This window comes from Diabrotica undecimpunctata, chromosome 6 (assembly GCF_040954645.1).
Source record: "Diabrotica undecimpunctata isolate CICGRU chromosome 6, icDiaUnde3, whole genome shotgun sequence".
NCBI classification, from domain to species: Eukaryota; Metazoa; Arthropoda; class Insecta; order Coleoptera; family Chrysomelidae; genus Diabrotica; species Diabrotica undecimpunctata.
Window position 1 is genome coordinate 112,561,284 of NC_092808.1, and position 22,404 is coordinate 112,583,687.

At 34.0% G+C, this 22,404-nt stretch overlaps 1 protein-coding gene across 2 annotated transcripts in view; it reads left to right on the forward strand.

Annotated features, from left to right (window-relative positions):
* LOC140442786 (uncharacterized) overlaps window positions 1–22,404 on the forward strand; it is an 80,774-nt gene that overhangs the window by 49,188 nt on the left and 9,182 nt on the right. Inside the window, exons 5-9 of one of the 2 annotated variants that reach the window (XM_072533759.1) lie at window positions 2,896–3,012; window positions 5,062–5,268; window positions 16,002–16,141; window positions 21,890–21,992; window positions 22,118–22,266. In XM_072533759.1, the coding sequence (XP_072389860.1) occupies window positions 2,896–3,012; window positions 5,062–5,268; window positions 16,002–16,141; window positions 21,890–21,992; window positions 22,118–22,266 (716 nt within the window). The remainder of the gene's footprint in view (window positions 1–2,895; window positions 3,013–5,061; window positions 5,269–16,001; window positions 16,142–21,889; window positions 21,993–22,117; window positions 22,267–22,404) is intronic. The other variant, XM_072533760.1, reaches the window with a different exon arrangement.

Genomic DNA, 22,404 nt, shown 5'->3' on the forward strand with positions numbered 1-22,404 from the left:
AACATATTAAAAGAAAATAAATTGCATCCCTATAAGATGATACCTACTCAGGAGCTCATGGAAGACGATTTTGATAGGAGAACTTTTTTTTGTGAGCAAATGATGGACATGTTGGATAACAATATTATCCAATTAGAAGACGTTATGTTTTCTGATGAGTGTACTTTTTCACTTAACGGTCATGCTAATCGGCAAAATTGCCGCTACTGGGCCACGGAAAATCTTCACTGGATGAGAGAAGAACACACTCAATACCCTTAAAAGGTTAATGTTTGGGCAGGGATTGTAGGAAACAATATCATTGGTCCCTTTTTCATTGAGGGCAACTTGAATGGCAACAATTATTTGGCACTACTTCAAAATGATGTCATTCCAACGTTGGCAAATTTATATCCTGATCCAGGAAACCCTCAAGTTCCAGCGAATACGATATGGTTTCAGCAGGATGGAGCACCACCACATTACCAACTTAATGTCCGGCAGTACCTCGATACAATATTTCCCAATCGGTGGATAGGGAGGCGAGGATCGATTGAATGGCCAGCGCTATCACCTGATCTTACATTATTAGATTTCTTTTTATGGGGATATGTGAAGAGCCATGTGTACAAAACTAAACCTTCTGATTTAAATGACTTAAAAGAACGAATAACGCTTGCAATTAGGTCGATCGCGCCTGTTATGTTAAATAATGTTAGAAGACCGTTTTATTTGAGATTAGGATGTTGCCAAGACGTTCGCGGTGAACATTTTGAACATCTACTTTATTAACATTCATAGTTCTTTTTCGTGTTCTACATTTTATTACGTTTTGCATTACATTTTAGTTTTTGATTGTATTGTAGCGAATTTCGGTAACCACATGATTTTAATTTATTTTATCTTAATTAATCTTAATAAACTTGAAAGCGACAACATTTTTGAATGGAGAATAAAAAGACCTTTCAAACGATATATCACAAGCCTATACTTCCTATTTTAAAAATTGGGGATTGTACCTGTCATTCTAAGCGGGTTGAAGGTAGGGGTTGCATTTTCACGTTAAAGAATGTCAAGTTATAATTTAAATTTGACGTGTTTCGGGATTTTTTATAAATATGTACAGTAACCTAAATAATGAATTTATTCCATTTGGCTTTTACACACTGTATAGCTATTTTCTTGTGGCATTTTCAACTAATTAATATTTTAATGGGAATAAGCCACAATTTAAAGTTAAAATAAGTTTATTGAAGTTTCAATCTCTACTTTGGAAATGGTTCTCAAAAGAATTTTGAAAACGATTTACGAATTGGAGATCGAAACGCAATAAACTTAATTTAACCTTAAATTGTGGCTTATTCCCATTAAAATAGTAATTACTTAGTCTAGATATTTATAAACTTTTATTATTTTAAGTTTCATTTTCCCAAGTCCCTCTTGTTCACTTTCATACCCAAAATCATCTTGGTGTTTTTTAATAAAGCCACTATTTTCATAAATTTTGTTTTCTCATTTCCTTTTTCTCATCTTGTTTCTATTCCGCTTTTTTCTGCATATTTAAGTCTTCTTCATATGCAACGCATTCGTGCTTTTTAACAAAGTCTATTATGACCACTTCTACGAAGTAGTAGAACTTGAGTTGATAATTTTCAAATGTATTAAGCCTTATCCCCTTGAGGCGACAGTCTTCTGTTAGGAGAGCTACGATACTTCGCAAATCATTCCTATTCACATCTAGTAGATCTTTAGATCTTTTCTTCGAATGTATAAAGGGCTTCGAATGTTTAAGACCCACAGAGAAGTCAAGTATGACCTCCATGGAGGCGGTTTAGCTACGATTAAGCATTCGGGATTAAGGGAAAGCTTCGGTTTGTTATATATTATTTCCAGATGGACGTTCCCTGTAAGCTAGTAAGGATATTTAATGTTCGTTGGACTGTGCTGGATAGAATTTCTCTGTAGCACCACCTAAGATATTTAATGTTCGTTGGATTATGATGCATTGAACATATCCGGATTTTCCTCTTAACATAATTACTACACCATTCACATAGACCTGGTCATCACGTGACCAAAGGAGGGGAGAAAGCACTCTCCCTGTGGGTACCCCTTATCTGTTTCTGCCACAACCTCTTCTTCTTGTAGATCTATTCTTCTTGTCGCCTCTGTTTCATATGCTCGGTACTATTCTTCAAAATAGCTTTTCCACCTACTTTTTACCATTATGTATCTCTTAGTCCCGTCTTCCCTCTCTACAAATAGTGGTATTTCTAGATAACCTTTCTTTACATTTAAAATTTAATTATTATAATTTATATTATTTAAATTTTTTGTTAATTTCTATTTTTAAATTCGTATTCGATATTTTGAAATTTTATTTCTAAAAAATCTGCTTCTTTCTTTTCTTTCTTTCCCTTCTTTTTTATACTATTTTTTTTTAGAATCTTCACTTAAACTTTTTATCATTTTTAATTTTGCCTCGCTTCTTTGCTTTAAGGCTATTTTCCATTCTTCATCAAACCGACATTCCCTTATATTTTTCTCTTCTCTTCCAGTATTATTGCGCTATATAGAATTACTTCTTTAATTTTTTCTCACTCCTTATAATGCTTAGGCTGTATTTTCCTGTTGTCGGTTCAATATTTTTAGCCACAACTTTGCATTTACATTTCCTTAAACTATTGTTACATCAAACTCGGAGTAAGTATTTACAAATATATTTTTCCAACATTATATCAAATTTATCATTTTACTCTTGTTTTTTTTTCTGTGGACACATGAACAATTATTAAACTTGTTTTTCTCCTACAAAATCTTCATTTTGTTCTTATACTTTTGATTCTCTATCCACCTATGCATCGCCTAACGTAGTTATGAATTTATAAGGTTTTATTGAATTAAATAACATTTTAGGATTCCCACCTGCCGATACCAAACCTGGTACAGTGACTTCTTCAAATGCGCCAACGCAGGTACCTGATCACTCAACTCTGCCCGTTACAGCACCCACGGTTGCAACTTTACCACCAGGTAATAAAAGTTTATTTGTATTTTTATAATGAGAACATTTTGCTATTAAAAATAATTTAACAACTAGATTTTACAGTTATATTCCAAAATATAAGACATCGAGAAATTCGTACTTTCAATTGAATATAAATTAAGTATATTTTTTAAATAAACAATCGAATCAGATTAAAATGGGAAGAAAATAATATGGAATCCGAAAGAGAGTTATCCTTTAAATAATGGCAATCCAAACTTCTTCAAAAAAGATGGTTTTATTCAGAGTGTTCAAAACACAATTTTTACAAAAACTATTCTCGCTCTAACACGTTCAAGACTGTACAAAATGAATCTATCAGGCACTCCAATATACCTGTGGAAAAAATGGAGATTTAACACACATGCTATTAGAATGTGAAATCTAAAAACAACAAGAAAAATGTGTGTTGCCTTTGTCTGTTAGACCTTTATCCAATGTGACTCCTAGGTATTAGGCTTCGTTATTCGATGGGTCTGTCTTGTACTATTAGTTGTTCTTCTGGGTTATTTGTTCTCTTTTTAAAGATAACCGCTTGGGTCTTCTCTTGATTTATTGCCATTTCCATTGGATACAGTTGGGGGTGATAATACTGCTCCCTGTGGTACTTAAACCTTCGGGGCTCCTTGTTCGGACAGGACTTGTCCTATTCGGACCCTGAACCTTCGGTCGCCAAGGTACGAGTTAGGCTTGTCATGGCCCCGCTGTATCCATATTCTCTTATTTTATATACTAGCCCTTGATGCCATACTCTGTCAAAGGCTTTGTTTACATCCAGGAAGGCAGCTTTTGTCTATTGTTATCGTTGAATCCAGGAGTGCTGTGCTCTGAAGCCAAATTGTGCTTTAGGAATTATCCTAAGTTGGTCTGTCTCTGTTTGGATTCTGGTTTGTATAACTGTTTCTACTATGTTTCTGACTGCTAGAAGTAAGCTAATCGGCCTGTAATTTTGCGCGAAAATGTTGTTTTTCCTGGTTTGTGAATCATTATCACGTGGGCTTCTTTCCATCGATTTGGGAAGAACCTTTATCTTAATATTTTATTTGTAATATTTATTAAATAAACTATGGCTGTGATTATGAGATTCTTTAGAGACCTGTTTTGTTATTTTGTTCGATCCAGGTGCTTTTTTTGGCAAGCTTTTCCTGTTTAACTCGTTTACGAGTATTTCCCTTAGAGATGTTGGGGTGATTATGCCCTCTTGGATTTCGTGCATTTCATATACTCAATATAAATTTGACAAATTACTGCAAGAATGTGGATATATTTCCAAAAAGTTCCACCATATCATTTAGATTTAAACCGTATAGAACTCATTGAAATCGAAAAAATAACTGTAGGTAACTGGAAGAAAATTTGTGAACATGTTGTCAAAGTACTTCAAAGTAAAGTGAACGTCACATAGATGTAGTTACTGAAGAGTTCGGGGTTGATTTAAATGATTCGAGTGACGACGACTGTGGATCTTATTATGAAAGTGAATAACATAATATAACATTATGATACAATATGATGAATAAAACAATTAAAGGACGTTACCCACTACCAAAGGGTGGAGGTATCTATATGCAAGACATACCTTTAGGAATAATCAAAACGATTGAAAATTTCTATCAGAACAACAAAATAAAAGTAAAAGAAGAAGAAAAACTTCGAATCTGTGCTTATAAAGAAATACGAAATATTAGGTTGGATGAGACAATATTTAAGAGAAATTTGAAAACTAAGAAGGGAAGGCAATAATTTTTCCGCGTTAAGAAGTCTGCAGTCTACAGACTGTTGTAATCTGCTATAAAAATAAAAACTGCTATCATGCATTTTAAAATTTAAATATAGACAGGAATTAAGAATTAAATGATAGAACTTTATGCCTTGTTTAAATTGTAATAATGATTGATGGATTTTTGATGACAATTTTTGTATTTTATATATTTTTAACTACTTATAGATTAAACAAAGCTGTCGAGTATTTTCTTTTCATTCTTAATAATTTTAGTTACTTAGTTGGATAATTATAATTTAACGTATTCTGTTAATACTAGTTGATCCAGCTCTACAAAAACGATGCTTACAACCAAGAGGCCAATTTCCATCTTTATCATGTAAGAAATATGTAAACTGTTGGGATGGACACGTTGTAGAGCAAGAATGTCCAGAGGGATTGCTTTTCTCCACCAAAGGATATTGCGATTATTCTTATAATGTAAATTGTGGCGACAGAGGTGAAAAAGGAGGAAGTAAAGGTAAATTCAACAAAAACTTGTTTTATTATACTTAAACATTAATGTAATCTGTCAATAGTTTAGAACCTTTTCATACGTAAATTATTTTGTTACTTTTAAATTGCATTAATTTAAAGTATTTTTAACTCACTTTTAATAAAAGCTTAATCCATTTAATTTTTTATATCAAATAATGTTAAAGAGCACAAGAATTGTGTTTTCTGTTAATTTGATTTTATATTTTATTTATATTATTTTTGTAACAAAAGGGTATTTTTTTTAGAGGTATAGAACTTTGATTTAATATAATTAAATTTGACGGATATCAACCAGCAGAACAAGCCGGATTTAGAAAAGGGTACAGCACCTGTGAACATCTATATACTTTGAAAATCCTAATAGAAAAGACTAACGAATACAATCTCCCATTATGTCTGGCTTTTATAGATTATGAAAAAGCTTTTGATAGTGTAGAACTGTGGTCAATAGAAGAAGCATTAGTCAACAACCGGATCGACTCCAGGTAGAAAATATTAATACATAATATTTACGAACAAACTGAAATGATAGTGACGTTGGGTAATGGAATCAAAACAAGACCAGTAAAAATCAACCGAGGAGTAAGACAAGCAGACACAATATCTAAACACAAAATATCTACACTAAAGACAAAATTATTTACAGATGCCCTAGAAGATACCTTTAAGTCACTAGACTGGGAAAATAAGGGAATCCCTATTAACGAAAGATACTTGAACCATCTTAGATACACAGATGATGTAGTACTAATAGCCGACACGTAGAATGCACCGAATACGATGATTGAAGAGATACACACATAATCCCTAAAAAAGGACTGAAAATGAACTTCAGTAAAACTAAACTAATGTCAAACAAAGATGACAAACCTATGATAAACATCCAAGGGACAGAGATAGATTACGTAGATGAATATACATATCTCAATCAAAATGCTAAGGTAAGCAAAGAAAATCAGACTACCGAAATAAGGAGATGTGTAAAAATGGGATGGACAGCATTTAAAAATCTGGCATATGTACTTAAAAAAAATGTACCTCAAAGACTGCGAACCAAAGTGTTTAATACCTGTATCCTACCTGTACTTACATATAGAGCTCAAACCTGGACATTCACTAAAATAAACATGGAGAAGATAAAAAAACTCAGAGAGCTATGGAACGACAGATGCTGGGTATCTCACTCAAAGACCAAAAAACCAATGAAGACATTCGTAATAGAACAAAAGTAAAAGATGCTGTCGAACAGGCAGCTAAACTGAAATGGAAATGGGCTGGACATAACAAACGTCTTAGGAATGGCCGATGCAATAAAGAAATCGGAAGACCGCAAATGCACTGGAGCGACGATATTAAAAGAACTGCAGGAGCAATGTGGAAACGTCTCACAAACGACAGAGATGAATGGCGAGAATTGGGAGAGGCCTATATTCGGCAATCCAAATAGAGAGAAGAGCTTGAAAAAAATATAACTTTAAAATGGAATGAAACAAAGATGATTTTTTTAATTGACACGAGCTGTGAGACATGTTGCGCCGTCTTGTTGAAACCACAGCTCCTGCACATCATGGTTGTTCAATTTAGGAATGAAAAAGTCACTAATCATGGCTCCACCAGCCCATAAAGCACACCAAATTGTCAGTTTTTCTGGATGTAATGGTGTATGAACATATACTTGAGTATTCTCTTCACACCAAATATGACAATTTTGCTGATTGACGTAGCCATTCAACCAAAAGTGAGCTTCATCGCTAAACAAAATTAGCTTATAAACATCGGGATCGATGGCAATCTCGTTTTGGGGTCATTCACCGAATCTACGTCTTGCTAGGTGATCGTGTAGCTTCAATTCTTGCATGAGTTGGATTTTGTAAGCACGCAACCCACATCTTTCCGCAAATCTTCCATAAAGTGAATGAAGAGATATCCCAACTGCTGAGGGTCTTCCTGTATACTACACTCTACACCAACGTCACTTCTTCTGCATGCACTGTGCGACATTTCTGTGGGTGCGTATTATCATTTAGACTAAACGTGGTGCGAAAGAGTTTAATGGTTGATCGAATTAATTGTTCTGATGGACGATTATGTTGACCCATAAAATGGACGTAGTGTGCGATACGCATTTCGATCAGAATTATGATTTTCAAAATTAATTTGCACAATTTGGAAGCGCTGTTCAAACGTCACTCTATTCATACTAAAATGCCAAACCAAACTAAACATAAATCACTTAGTAGCTGTCAAAATGGCCGTTAGTTAAAACAGTGTTGCCAACTTACATTTCTATAACTCTAAAAAACACCCTTTACATGCATTAACTAATATAATTAAATTTTATTTAGACATTTTATAGAATGTTTATCTCACATTCATATATGTAGCAACTACTAGAGGTTTTAAAAAAGCTAAAATTTGGAAAAGCATATGATGGAAAGATGAAACCCTGCTGTAAACAATAAAATATTTGAATGAAAAGAAAAGAAATGGGTATAAAAAATTTTGTGATTAACATGGAATGAACTACGAATACCAGATAATTCGTAAAAAATCTAGGAAAACAAAGAAATAACCATCCTATGAATATACAGAGTGGCCGGACAAGAAACTGCTACATTTTTAAAACACCCAGGACACGTTGATTTTTGATTAAAGGGGGAAACAGTTTTGTGATATTTTTGATTATTTTACATTGACCCGTAAGCCAGCGTAATAATCACATATTTAATGGCAATGGACGTCACATAAAATATCGTTTTAAATCACTTGTAATTAAGATAAGATGAATTTATAGTAAACAAAGAAATAAAATAGTTTATTATTCGTAGATGATAATATGAAGCTAAAAAACTCAAAAAATCACTTAAAATACAATAAAATAAACTACTTAAAAGTCAATTAAACTTAATTTTTAAGTAAAATAGTGGCTTATTTCCAACAAAAATAGTAAATTGCGTTAAGATGTTACAACAAAATAGCTTCAGAACAATATTAACCCTGCAGAAGTCGAGTGACAAAATCTTACACGCATGGGGGCGTTGGGTCTGAGAGACTCAGACAAATTATATATAATTTTTCGGAATCTGTGCTTATGTCCAATATTTAGATAAAAGTATTCGCTTAAAACTACCAAAATGAAGTAAACTTTAACCAAAAAAAAAACATCCTGAAACATTTTAACTTAAAATTAATAAACTAGAAAAAACAAACTGTTTTCTGAACCTATTCTCATTTGAGACACGGTGTAAAGTTTATTGAGATAATTTCGTTGCACATACTTGACACATAAATATCTACTTATGCTCCATGCATATAATCTTTTTACAAAAACAGCATGAAAAATGCATTTTCCGATATTTACAGAACGTACAACGTGCACGTTTATTTTCAACAACTTCCACTCTCTATAAGTTCAGTGCCACTTACGTGTTTCTCCTGGCAAATAATATGAATGTACTTTTATAAACTTATGTCTTTATACTTATATATTAGTATAAAGACTTATAAGTCTTTATACAGTAAAACCTCCGTTAACCGAAATAATTGGGGGGGGGAGGCCGTTTCGGATAACAAGAATTTCGGTTAAAAATAACATTGTTTTTTATAATATTCTTGATCAAAGTACTGGTATTAAAAAATACTATGAGTTGATTTCGTAATGTTTTCTAATAAGTAGATCCAGTTTAAAGTAATAAAATTATGGAAAATGAACAAGTTTCACATGCTTTTTTAAAGAAATCTTCTATTTTCTTTTGCGTTTTCGTTTGTCAACATGTTTTTCTCTCTCTCTATTGTTCATTTGCAGAACGTCATGAGTTTGCCTCACTCGATTGTTCCACGAAACGTAAAGTAATCTGAAAAGGACAAAACTTTATGCAATGACAACAAAAATTAAGAACCTAGTCGTGTCCCTAACTAATTAGGCCTACTGTATAAAATTCTTACCTCTAAGGCGTTGAAAATCTCGTCGGCGGTCTCGTGCTGCCTGTTGCCTCTTGGGTCGTTATCTTGGTCGTCTGATATGCTCAGGTTGTATGAATAAAGAACCATATCAATGATGTCCTGGTCGATGAATTCAGTTTCTGAGTCATCGGCTGCTAACCACTCACGTATCTCTTCTTGGTTAATTTCGTCACATCCCGGCAAATTTTTTATGAAAGGTTTAATTTTTTGTCGTTTCCTTACAATTTTCTTCTTCAGGATCGTCAATCAAAATCCCAGTTCGGGGACATCCCATCCAAATCCCATCAAAAAGTTTGTTCCAGCATTTTTCCAAAGTTGAAGATTTGATCTTGGCCCACGACTCAGCTCACCAATAAACATGTTTCATTGTTAAGGATTTGAGAATTTCGGGAACACTTTTCGATTAATTCGTCTCCTGTAATAACAGATGTCTTAAGAATGCTCCTCTATAATGTCTCTTGAATGTCTCTATGACTCCCTGATCTAACGGCTGAATTAAGCTTGTGACATTCGGTGTTAAAAATCTGACAATTGTCACCATTTTATGAGTTGTCAACCATTGACCATGAACCATGGTCAACCATGAACTTTTTTGGCTTCTATAACTGAAAGTGCTTTTTCGGAAATATCTTTTAGAGCTCCTAGTTTTTGTGATTTTCCAACACACATAGACATCAATCGGTGAGTGAAATTAACGGAATTGTTTACGTTTTGCGACAAACATTTACTTTTTATTGACGAAATTATTTAAACTGTCAGCCGTTTCGGTTAAAAAGGTTTCTGTTAAGTGAGGTTTTACTGTACTTATATAAAGTATACTTTCATATAGTCCATTAGAAGTTCGTTTTCAAGTTGTTTTAAAAATATTCCTAGTGAGGTATTAGTATTTTTTTTTCTTTTAAATTCAATTAATATATAACAAAGGCGTTTATACCAGAAATATTGAAAAGTCTGTAAAAGATATCCATGGGCCATCTACGTGTATTCCGGCAACATTATTCTTGGAGGAGAGCGGATCAACTGTATCAACCCCACACGTTGTCGAAGTATAAAACGTAATGATATCTGGTTTGTTTTCCTCATCAGAATCTTTATCAATCGTGTCATCGTGATATAATGTCCACAAAAAGATAACTTGCTTATTTCTTTGGAACTTAGGAGACCATAGTCATGTTCTCTTTAAACCCAAATATGCTAAATTTTTCAGGCCTCTTTATAAAAAATTCTTTTAGTATTTGTCTCTTTATTCTTCCGCAATGTCCCAACAACTGTCAGTTGATAATTTTTCAATAACTTGTTAGCGACCCCAACAGACATGAATCAATTATCCATCGTTATATTTCGCTTTGACATGAACAGTGCCTCGCAAAGTCAAATTACTACTTCTGAATGAGTATTATCCACAGAAAAGGGACCGGGGTTCTGTTTACCATACTAAATTTCCATATAATATGTGTAAAAAAAAACGTGAACCAGCTGAAGAGAAAACCTTTTTCCATAACGTGCAGGCTTGCTGTGAATATACAGCATAAAGCTACAACGTCCGCGAAATGCCAGCAACATTTAATAATAATAATAATAATACTTTATTTCCTTTTTGACAAATACAATTTGTATAGGATCAGTCACAGTTTAGAAAACAAAATTAGTAAGTATAAACGTAAATCTAAAATTACGTTAAACCTAAGATTACAAGACAAACACAAATAGACAATGTAAAATTACTAGCATATAATGTCAACTACTAAAATATTCATCAACAGAATAAAACGTATTCTGCAATAAAAATTTTAAAGTTAATTTAAATATTTTCATATTCTTACATTTTTTTTATTGACTCGGGTAACTTATTATATATTCTTTGACCTATTATTGCAGGTGAGTAAAAATGCATATTTCCTTTAGAAAAAGGCACATGTAATTTTTGATTCTGCCTTGTATTTATATTGTGAATTTGACTATTAGTTTTAAATTTCTCAAGATTTGAATGAATAAAAACACAAACTTCAAAAATATATAAGCACGGCACAATTAAAAGTTTTTTAGTAAAATAAATCTTACAGCTAGTGATTCGAGAAATACCAGCAATACAACGGACTATTCTCTTTTGAGATAGAAAGACTTCACCGAATTTATAAGACGTGCCCCAAAATACTATGCCATGCCGCAAAAGAGACTCCACCTGAGCATAATACAATACAGCATAATTAGCTGTTTTTCACTTTGAGGTATATCTTTGAGGTTTCAAAGTAGGTAGCATGCTGAGTTTATTTTGGAAACAATATCATCACATTGCCTTTTCCAATTAAGACATTCATCAACATACAAACCCAAAAACTTTAGGTATTGAACTTTTTCAATTTGTTTAGAATATATTGATTTCATCTATGGTAGCATCCTCTCGACAGTATAGTGTTTTTGGCAGTTTTTCACAACACTTTGAAATATTTCCTTGACTGGAGTGAGTTTTTCTTCAAGCTTACGCCCCTGTCTTGTTCGTATATCATCCAATCGAAAACAGCGCATTAAAAATTAAAATCTTCTTACAGCCATGATACAGCAGCTGTATCACCTGCTTCTGTATCATCGGAAGCCCAAAATTCAAAAATTGATGTTCCCCCTGCATGGTATAATCCAGCCAAGTACAGCAAACCAAAAGTCGCCTTGATTTCTGTAATTCTGTAACAATAAATTCATTTGCGTAACCATAACAAATACTTTGAATATAGATGATTGTACTATCTACTACTTTTTGTCATTATCAAAAAAAGCTGCCAACATTCAACAGCAGATGATGCATATTTTATTATATACCTTCATAATAAAGATGATTATGCCCACCAACAATCGACACTAATGGTCTAAACACTGCTGAGAAATGATGACGCTATCATCTGCAGGATAATTTATTCATATTCAATACTTCGTACATAATATGACTAGCGCGCTCTTTACTAATTCTTGTGACCTCTCTGTCAATTCAGGCACCATCACTTTATAATCAGCTAAAATAAATCATTTTCCGGTGTAACTGCATCGGAGGGTCCTCCAGTAGGTAGTTTATCCAATGGAGACATACAGCCACTACGAAATTCACGGGACCAAAATTTGACATTGTAGTCTGAAGGAGCATTAGTCCCACAATATTTTTCCAGGTTTCCTATTGTTTCTTTTGACGTTTTAATTCTTAAATGAAAATGGTTAATGTATGATCAAAAATAGTTTTTCTGCATAAGCATCATTTTTCCAAACGAGTAAACTTTATGCAGCAGTCAAAAATATACTAATGGCTGCATCACGCTAAACATGCGCTTTAACATGTATGTGTTACGAGCAAAGCTCGAAATTGGACCATCCTAGCATCGTATGGAAATTATTGTCCTTTTATATGTACAACCAAACTGTACAATGTTCGAAATGATCAAAATTAAAACTGATTATCGAAACGTTGTACAAAATCCGAATGAAAACACATATATGTGATAACAAAACACCAAAATACACCACAAAGATAAAAGTGGAAAGCTTACAGGATAACTCCACAAGATACCTATTCAAAAAGAAACCGAAAAAAGCAGATACACATATATCACAGAAAGTGATGGAGTCGAAGAAAGCTGGGCAAAAATTAAGTCTAATATTTTAGCCTCGGCCAAGGAAGTTCTTGGTGAAAGAAATATAAATAAAAATAAATCGGTCCCAAGGCGAAGAACTCCATGGTTTTGTACAGAAGTGAAGGAAAAATGTAAAGAAAAGAAAAAAGTTTACCTGAAATACATATCAACCAAAACACAAGAGGCATACCATAATTACAAGACAATTAGAAACGAAACACATGCACTTGTAAGAATCACTGCAAACGCTTTTCGAAAGAAATGGAACATGATTTTTACGGTCTGCAAAAGGAAATATGGCGCTTCATAAGGGGTCAAAGAACGGAGGTAAAGGAACTAATAGAACCAAAACACATAGAAAAGGATACGTGAATTGACAACCTAAAAAAGCTATATGCAGATGAAGAACAAACGACGATAGAACAGGAAATATCAGAAATTAACACAAGTCAAAAACTTAATATAAATGTACAGAAAGTTCGGAAAATACTTGAAAAACTGAAGAAGAGAAAAGCAGCAGGTAAAGACGGGATATCAAACGAGTTATTGAAATATTGTGGAGCAAAAATGACAGAACAATTAACAACATTAATTAATAAAATTATAAAACACAATATAATACCGGAAGAATGTAGAACGAGCGAACTAATTCTACTATTCAAAAAAGGAGATAAAAAACAGCCAGAGAACTATAGAGGTATAAACTTGTTAAATATTACGCTAAAACTTACAACTAAAATTTTACAAGTGCTAATAAATCAGAGGATAAGTTTAGCAGATGAGCAACAGAGTTTTCATAGTGAAAGATCGTTTACAGATACAATATTCGTTATAAAGCAAATTACTGAGAAATCACTAGAGTATAATAGACCAGCATTTCTGTGTCTGATTAACCTAAAGAAAGCTTTTGACAGAGGAAGACTCAAAGATGTAATCCATCTTCTGTAAAATAAAGAAGTTCCCCTAAATCTTGTATATACTATCGGAAACATCTACCAAAACAACAACATGGAAGTCAGAATAGATGGACAACTTACAGAACCTATAGAAATAGACAACAGAATGAGACAAGGGGATTTATTGAGCCCCATGCTCTTCAATTTGATCATAGATGAAATCATCAAAACTGTTAACAAAGGAAAAGGATACAGAATGGGAAACAAAGAAATCAAAATACTCTGTTACACAGACGACGCAATATTGATAGCCCAAGATGAAGATAGTCTGCAAAGACTGATCCACAGATTTCATCTCAAAAAACTAAAACAATAGGAGTCAGCAAAAAACCACCCAGATGTAAAATAGAAATTGATGGCATCAGTATTGAACAAGTAATGGAAATAAAATACCTGGGAATTACTCTGTCTAGCTATGGAGACTTGGACAAAGAAGTGAGAGATCAAGTACAAAAAGCAAATAGACTGACAGGATGCCTTATGAATAACACTATATGGCGAAACAGACACATTAACACTGAGATGAACTCAAGAATTTATAAAGCCAGTGTAAGACCAATAATGACATATGCCTCGGAGACAAGACCCGACACAGCCACAACGTAAAGGCTACTGGAAACGGCAGAGATGAGAGTACTAAGAAGAATTACAGGAAATATGCTGAGAGATCGAAAGAGAAGTGAAGACATTATAAGAAAATGTAACGTACAGTTGGAATGGAAAAAGAATGGAATAGCCACATAAGCAGAATGGAGGAGACCCGTGTCGTCAAAATAGCTGGAGATAAATCATCAATTGGCAGAAGAAGTATCGGACGACGTGAACAAGCAGCATTGCTTATAAAGAGGAAGAAAAAGAAGAAGATATTTTCTATTTATATTTAGAGTTGTTCTTTTTCGAATCGACAATGATAAAATGCTGTGTCAAACTAAAATATAAATAATAAGAAGACATTGTTTTACAATAGAGTGATAATGTTAGTGAAACATTTCAAAGCTTTAAGAGATAGATACATCACTATATTGCAGGGAAGATGTTTGTGAACATTTCAGGTTTTCAAGAGATGTGTATTATCATTTAAAATAATGTAATCCTACAATCCAGAAATCAGAAGCCATAATTAATTATGGATTTATAACCTCACTGATGTTTGTTTGTTTTTATTAACAAATGGGGAATAATCGTAAAAATCGATATCTGTCATATTTTCCCAAACTTTGAAGCATGGCTACTTATTTAAATTCAAACATTGTATAGCAATTCTCTTATACAAAGTCCGACGAGTATGTCTATTTCGGAGATTGTACAGTAAAGGAGTGCAATGCTAGAAGTGGACAAGATTTTCCGTACAATGCTAGGATTGTCCAATTTCGGACATTGCATATAGTTTTTTTTAGATCGCATAGCCTTAATCGGTGAAGGAGGTTACTTATCAGACCACGTGATATGTTGTTAATTTCCAAAAAACCTAACCTAACCTATGTGAATTCACCCTAAATTGTGAATTGTCGTACGCTACGCTACTGCCAAAAGTTCCAAAAAGTAACATAAAGGTTGTAAATATCGCACATTGTACAGTTTGTATGATGGTTGTTTAATTATTGTACTGTTGTATATAAAAAATTAAAAATTTATTGTTGTATAAAATAGTTCATTGTATTTGAAATCATTTTTAAAGAAATTTATTACTTAAAATTAATATTAATGAAGTGAACCTAAGTTTGCTCTTAACGACCGAAAAGTGCAGCTCGTACAATGCTCGTGCTATTAAACAAAATACCTTTGATCTATTTTACAATTTATAAACTTTGAAAGCATGTTTTTTTTTGAAAGTAGAAGTAAATACCTTCATTTTGACTTTTTAAAGCGTCACATTTTTTATATTTTTTATAGCGATTTCAATTCCTGAAAATGCAATAACATTTCGATGAGTTAACTTTAAAAAATTGCTTGAAAGGCGATGGGTAGCTTCAGTCCTCCTAATGCCGATGGCATTATTGTTTTCTTCACTTTTAAGACATGAACAATGAAAAAATAATCTGAGGAGTGTGCCTTCAAATTTGAAAAAGCATGTTTTTCGCGTAAAAAAGACGGTTTAACGGGGAATTCGACATATACGTACAAATTGAATAAACTTTATATTAATAATCGTAACTCATATTTAAACATATTTTTATTTTTAGTGGTGTTGCCTGAATCTTCCGAATGTCCAGAGGAATCTGGAACTTTTAGAGAAAAACACGACTGTGGATCGTATTACACGTGTGTTTTTAACAAAATTGTCGCTAGATACGCTTGTCCTATAGGGTTCAAATTTAATGAAGTAAGTATATCACCTTATAACAACTAACAACCTTGAAAAACTTTTAACAACTTTCAAACTTTCATTCATAACAACGCTGGCGGCGGCCGTTTTTGTAAGAAGCTCATATTAAATTTTCGTATCATTACCTAATATCGTATTCACCAAACTTATACCTACAATAATATACGATTTTTGTTGCTTTCTAACATATTTAACTTATTTTTGTCATTTTCAACAAACATTTTTTATACATATGTTTATTGATTTACAGAATATTATCTAATGCTTCTTCTTCTTCAGCTACCATCTCCGCTACGGAGGTTGGCAATCATCATAGCTATTTTAATTTTTGAGGCAGTAGCTCTAAATAGTTGTTTTGAGCTGCATCCAAACCATTCTCTCAGGTTCTGTCATGAAATTCGCCTTCTTCCGATGCTTCTTCTGCCATATATCTTTCCTTGCATTATGAGTCGCAGGATGCCATACTTCTCGCCCCGCATCACATGTCCGAGATACTGTAGCGTTCTTTCTTTAATTGTAAGTTCAACTTCCTTAAAAATATTTTAAGAAGCGTTCCACTGTATGACTTGTTACGTGAACGATAGATATAATGTTTGGGAATTTGACTTTTGTCCGAATTTTACATGTAATTCCGTACCGTCCGAAAACTCCATTATTATTTTATCAAAAACAGTGTCTACCGTCCCGTTCAATACCCAATCTACATTTTCTCTTCTTCCTTGTTCACATGGTCTACGGCATTAGCCCAATATTCTTTCCGTACCCGTTCCATTGCGAGTTCTAATAAACGATGGACATCATAAACTTTATATATCACGTTTTCAGGAGCTACCTAACCCTTTACTTGAGTCCAGATTAATCCTATCGAGTTTAACTCGCAATGGTAAGGAGGAAGTCTCACAATGGTGATGCCTTTAGCACGAGTCATTGTATCTACAACATACTACTACTACTATCGGTTTACAGCGTTCTCCGACGCCTTCCGACTCCTATCCGCCATTCTTCTCTATTCAGCCATAGGCCTGGAGGGATTTCTCTTTCCTTTAGTTCTTTTTCAATTCCCTCTCTTCAGCTTTTTCTCGGCCTTCCTCTTTTCCTTCTCCCTTGTGGTGTCCACGTCAAAATCTGTTTTGGAATCCTGTCATCTGGCATTCTCTGTACATGGCCGTACCATATTAACTGTTTTGTTTTTATGTCATCAACTATTGTATGCTTGACTCCCATCATTTCACGTATTCTCTCATTTGGTATCCGATCTCTTCTTGATTTTCCTGCTGCTCTTCTCCAGAAGTCCATTTCTGTTGCTAGTAACAGTTTCTCTGTTCTTTGTTTCATTTGCCAAACTTCGCTGCCATATGTGATTACACTTTTAAGTATGGTGTTGTATATGAGTTGTTTGTTCGCTTTAGATATTGTTTGGTCCCACAGAATTCCGTTCATCATGGATATGGCTTTTCTACCCTCTATGTTTCTGTCTTTTATAGCAGCATCGAGTATTCCATCTTGAGTAATCTTCATACCCAGATACTTGTATTCATCACAGTTTCTAATTTCTACCCCATCGTCTAATATAATGGACTGTTTTGTCTCTCCAATACACATGGCTTCAGTTTTCTTAATGTTGACTTCGAGACCCCATTTGTTATATTCTTCTATTAGCTTCCGAGTCATGTAACTCAAGTCGTCATGATCCTGAGCAATCAGTATTTGGTCATCAGCGAAACATAAGGTGTACAGTGTAGTCTCGTCATTGAGAGGAATTCCCATGCCATTACATTTTCTTTTCCACAGCTTGAGTGCTTGTTCCAGATAAATTTTGAAAAGGGTAGGCGAAATACAGCAACCCTGCTTTAGTCCTTTCGTGACCTTAAATCCTTCAGATATCCTTGATCCAGTTTTAATTTTTGCAGTCGTTTCATTATATATATATACTTTGGACTGCTTTGATAAGACCATGCTTAATGTTGGTTTGCTGTAGGGTTGACCATAGTTTACTTAGGGGTACACTGTCATATGCTTTTTGTAAGTCTACGTACATCAGGTGAACTTCTTTATTGACGGCTGTTTTTTTTTCAATAACTTGCGTAATAGAGTACAGGTGGTCTACTGTGGATCGCCCAGCTCTAAAACCAGCTTGTTCCTCTGCTTCGTAATCTCTATAGTCATTTTCTATTTTGTTCTTAATAAGTTTCCCATACATCCTACTTATTGTGCTGTTTACCGCAATTCCTCTGTAATTTTCACACTGATCCTTGCTGCCCTTTTTGTGGATAGTTGACATGATAGATAATTTCCACTCTTTTGGTAATTCGGCTCCATTCAAGCAGTCTTGAGAGAGTTTTCTTAACTGTTCCTGGAGTTTGTCTGTACCGGCTTTCACTAATTCTGCAGGGATGTCACCAGGACCAGGGGATTTTCCATTTTTCAGGGATTTGGTTATTTCTTCCATCTCTGATTTACTTATTTGTAATGGTGATGAATTTATACGTATACCTATCGTGTTGTCTTCCATGTTAGCAAATTCTGGTCTTTGTTCTGTTAGTAATTTTTTGAAATATTCTTCCCATTTTTCTGTTGTTATTGGTAATATAACGTCTTTTTTCTTATTATTTCTTATACTTTTAATCAATCTCCAACTCTCTGTGCTTCTTCTACCTCCTATGTAGGTGTTGATCTTTTGGCAGTTCTGTTCCCATGATTCGTTCTTTTTTTGAGTGATCTTTTTTCTTACTTTGGCTTGTGCTTCTTTGTAAATTGTTTTATCGTTTTCTGTTTTTGTTGTTAAGAATGTTTGGTATTTCCGACGTTTATCTTTAATTTCCTTCTCTATTTCTTCATCCCACCAGTATGGTTTTATTCCTTTATGATTTTCGTCACATTTCCCCAGTGCTTCTTCTGCTGCTAAATGAATCGCCCTTTTGATGTGTTCGTAGTGTTCTTCGGTATTTTCGAAATTACCCATTTCTAATTTCTGGTCTAATCGTTTTTTATACAGTAGCTTTACACTCTCATGGTTTAAACTGTCTAGGTTGTAGCGTACTTGTTTTATTAACTAATTTGACTCGATGTGCTCTTTTTCTTTTTCGTACCTGTTTGGAAGTATCGTTTTAACTTTTAGCAAATGATGATCGTACCACATGATGGCCCTCTGGCTACTCGAACATCTTGTATTTTAATTTTAGTTCTCTGTCTTACAATGCTATAATCTATTATAGATTTCAGATTTCTGGTCTGTTGTATCCACGTGTATTTGTGTATATCGCGATGTGGATAAAATCCATTTATTATTTTTAAGTTATTTTGGGTGCATGTTGTTATTAATCTGGTTCCATTATCATTTCTGGTATTTTCCCCGTGTGTTCCTACCACTTTGTTGTTCAATTTCCATCCAACTCTGCTGTTGAAGTCTCCTAGAAGTATGATCTCCCTAGATGTTCCTACTTTTATAATTTCATCGTTCAGTTGTTCGAAAAATGTATCTTTACTGTTGACCAATGCATCCTCATTAATTCCATATACACCTAGTATGGCTATTCTGCTTCCTTTTATCGTGATGTTCATTTTTATCAATCTCTGATTTATTGCTTCCCAAGAGGTAATATGTCTTCTTAAAGTTTTGCGAATAACAATAGCAACACCTTGTTGTGCTCTTTGGTCTTTAGTTACTCCACTATAGAACAGGTCATAGTAACCCCACTTTTCAGAACCCATACCTTTCTTTTTAGTTTCTGTAAGTACCGCGATATCTATCTCTGCATTTTTGAGTTCTGACATGATTTCTGGTGTTTTTCGGGAGATACCTTGTACATTCCATGTACAAAAATTCATTAACCGTTTTCTTTGCTGTTTTCGTCTACTGTGTTTCCAATCTTTTGTTCCGAGGCTTTGGTTAGGCTTCTTAACATTTTACGTGTGTTATGAGTACCGAGGAGTTGGCCCGGTGCCTCAACCCCCAACCTGGAGGGCCAGGGATTTTACATCAGAGTATCCTTCTCCTATGCGAGTTGCTTCCACTACAGCTAGAGAGTCTCACCTACCCTTCGATTTTAAACAAGCCCTAAAATCGGGGGCTGCCACTTCCGTCCTCCAGACCGTTGTGAAGACCTTCTTCTCCGCCCTGAATGCCGTTGTGGATTTCATCCGTAACCCTGGACAAGGGACCCTTAGCAGGTACTAGTTTTCCGGGTCAGGAAACACCTAGAATCTGCGGAAGGCAAGGATTGATTCACTTTCCCTGATAGGACTATCCAAAAGGAGTTCCTACCCGCTACCTATGTATCTACAACATGCCGGCGATATTTATCACGATGCTGTTTAATAATACTCTAATGAAAGCTCAGTCCTAATCAACTTTGCATGTCTGCTTTTCTGGAAGCCATAGTTGACAGATGTTCTGCTAATCGGCTGTGGTAAGAAGCGTTATCCATGACTATTACCGAATTCGTGAAAGAAGGAATTCAAACTATTTTTCAAAACGTTGGGTGTCCATGTCTTCGTGATAATCTCCCATTTTTTTGGATAAAAAAATTATTGCACTATCTTCAAAAAAGCCACTTTCACTACCTATATGGGCAACAATCAATCGTTAAACTTTATCCGTTGGTCCTCGTAACCCTGTTGATAAACCGTCCATAAATGCTTGACGATAACTCGTTACAGTAGTATTTTCCTAGATCTTAGATATGTGACCAGCATTCACCCACCTTTCGTCCAGATAATAAATCCTTTTGTTAGCAAAACGAACCTCTCTAATAGAGCAAAGATATCTTCGCCCCCATGAGAATAAATCTTCTTTTATTATTATCCTTAACGTCTCTTTGCTCATTTTTTCTTCGCGTACAATGCGTTTAATTGTCGACACGGATGACACTATTAAAAATGAATACTGAGTTACAGCTTCCACTTTTTAAATTTTCATACACCCTACAGACCTTCTGCTTTTCTTCTACAGACATAAAATTCCGCTTTCTTTGTACGTTACTTGGACGCGTTATGGCTTCCATCTTAATGCTATAAAAAGAATAAACATTAATCATATTATTCCGCTATTAGTTTGTTGTTTACTTACCTCAAAAACTATTTTGGACGCACTTACCTCAAATATGGACGCTTGATGATTAAGAAACCGAACGTATAAACTATTTCCCCCATTCCCACTCTTTCCAGGGACGTAAATATTATAGACCAGCAAAGTGTTGATAAATTTACCGATATTTCAAAGTATTCAACGAACTTTTTTAATTATTAGCTCGTGAATTGCACCGGTATCCAGAAGGTATATTGTTACGAGGGCAAATTTTATGAAACCATCTTATTTTTCACTTATCCACATTGGCGAAGCATACGCAATAAAAATGACCCCGGTAAGTGCCGGTACGACTTTACTTCTAACATTTAATATTGTTGTAGCTCCCAGTTCAATTTGTAGATGAATCACCTTTAATTGAAAATTGGTATAGTTTAGTAATCGTTCACAGTAAATATCTCCGGAACGGTTACTCCTAACATATAGTCATTCTCCTACACCAATTCGATATGTTTTGGTACTTTCTGAGTTTCTATTTAAACTTGCAGTTTTATTACATCCAACTCCGTACGACCGGAAATAATTTAATTGCCCCTTTTGTAGATAGTTAGCCGCCACAAACGTTCAACTTGTTACAGTATTTTAAGAAAAAATATATATTATTTTTGTATTTTTGTGTATTTTAATTTGATTGTATTTAATAGACATCTTATTTTTAGGGTTTGGGTATTTGTGACTATGAAGCAAATGTCGACTGCTCTGAGAAAATAATTAACCATTCAAAACAAATTTTTGAAGTAGTTACCACAGAAAAGAATGCAGGTAATTGAATATTTCAAGGTTTTTTTTGATTGAATATGAATGAATTGAATATTTTCAATATGAATTAAGTGAAAATATTGTAAAAATATTTATTATTAATCCTATTTATATTAACATATTTTTAGGTAATAACGAATACATTGCACAAAACACTAAATGCAGCGTAGAGTATGGAACATTTAGAGATATGTATAAGTGTAATAAATATTATATATGTGCAGATTTTAAAATTGTTTCTCAGCACGAATGTCCACCAGGTTTTAGCTTTAACGATGTAAGTATATGTTTGTTAGCTTTTAATCATTTTTTATTGTGTTTTATATACGATAGAGTGCTTCAAGAATGCGCACTTAAGGTTTAATCCAGTGTAAAATCCAAACCAATTGCGTTGAAAGTATATTTATTTTTGTTT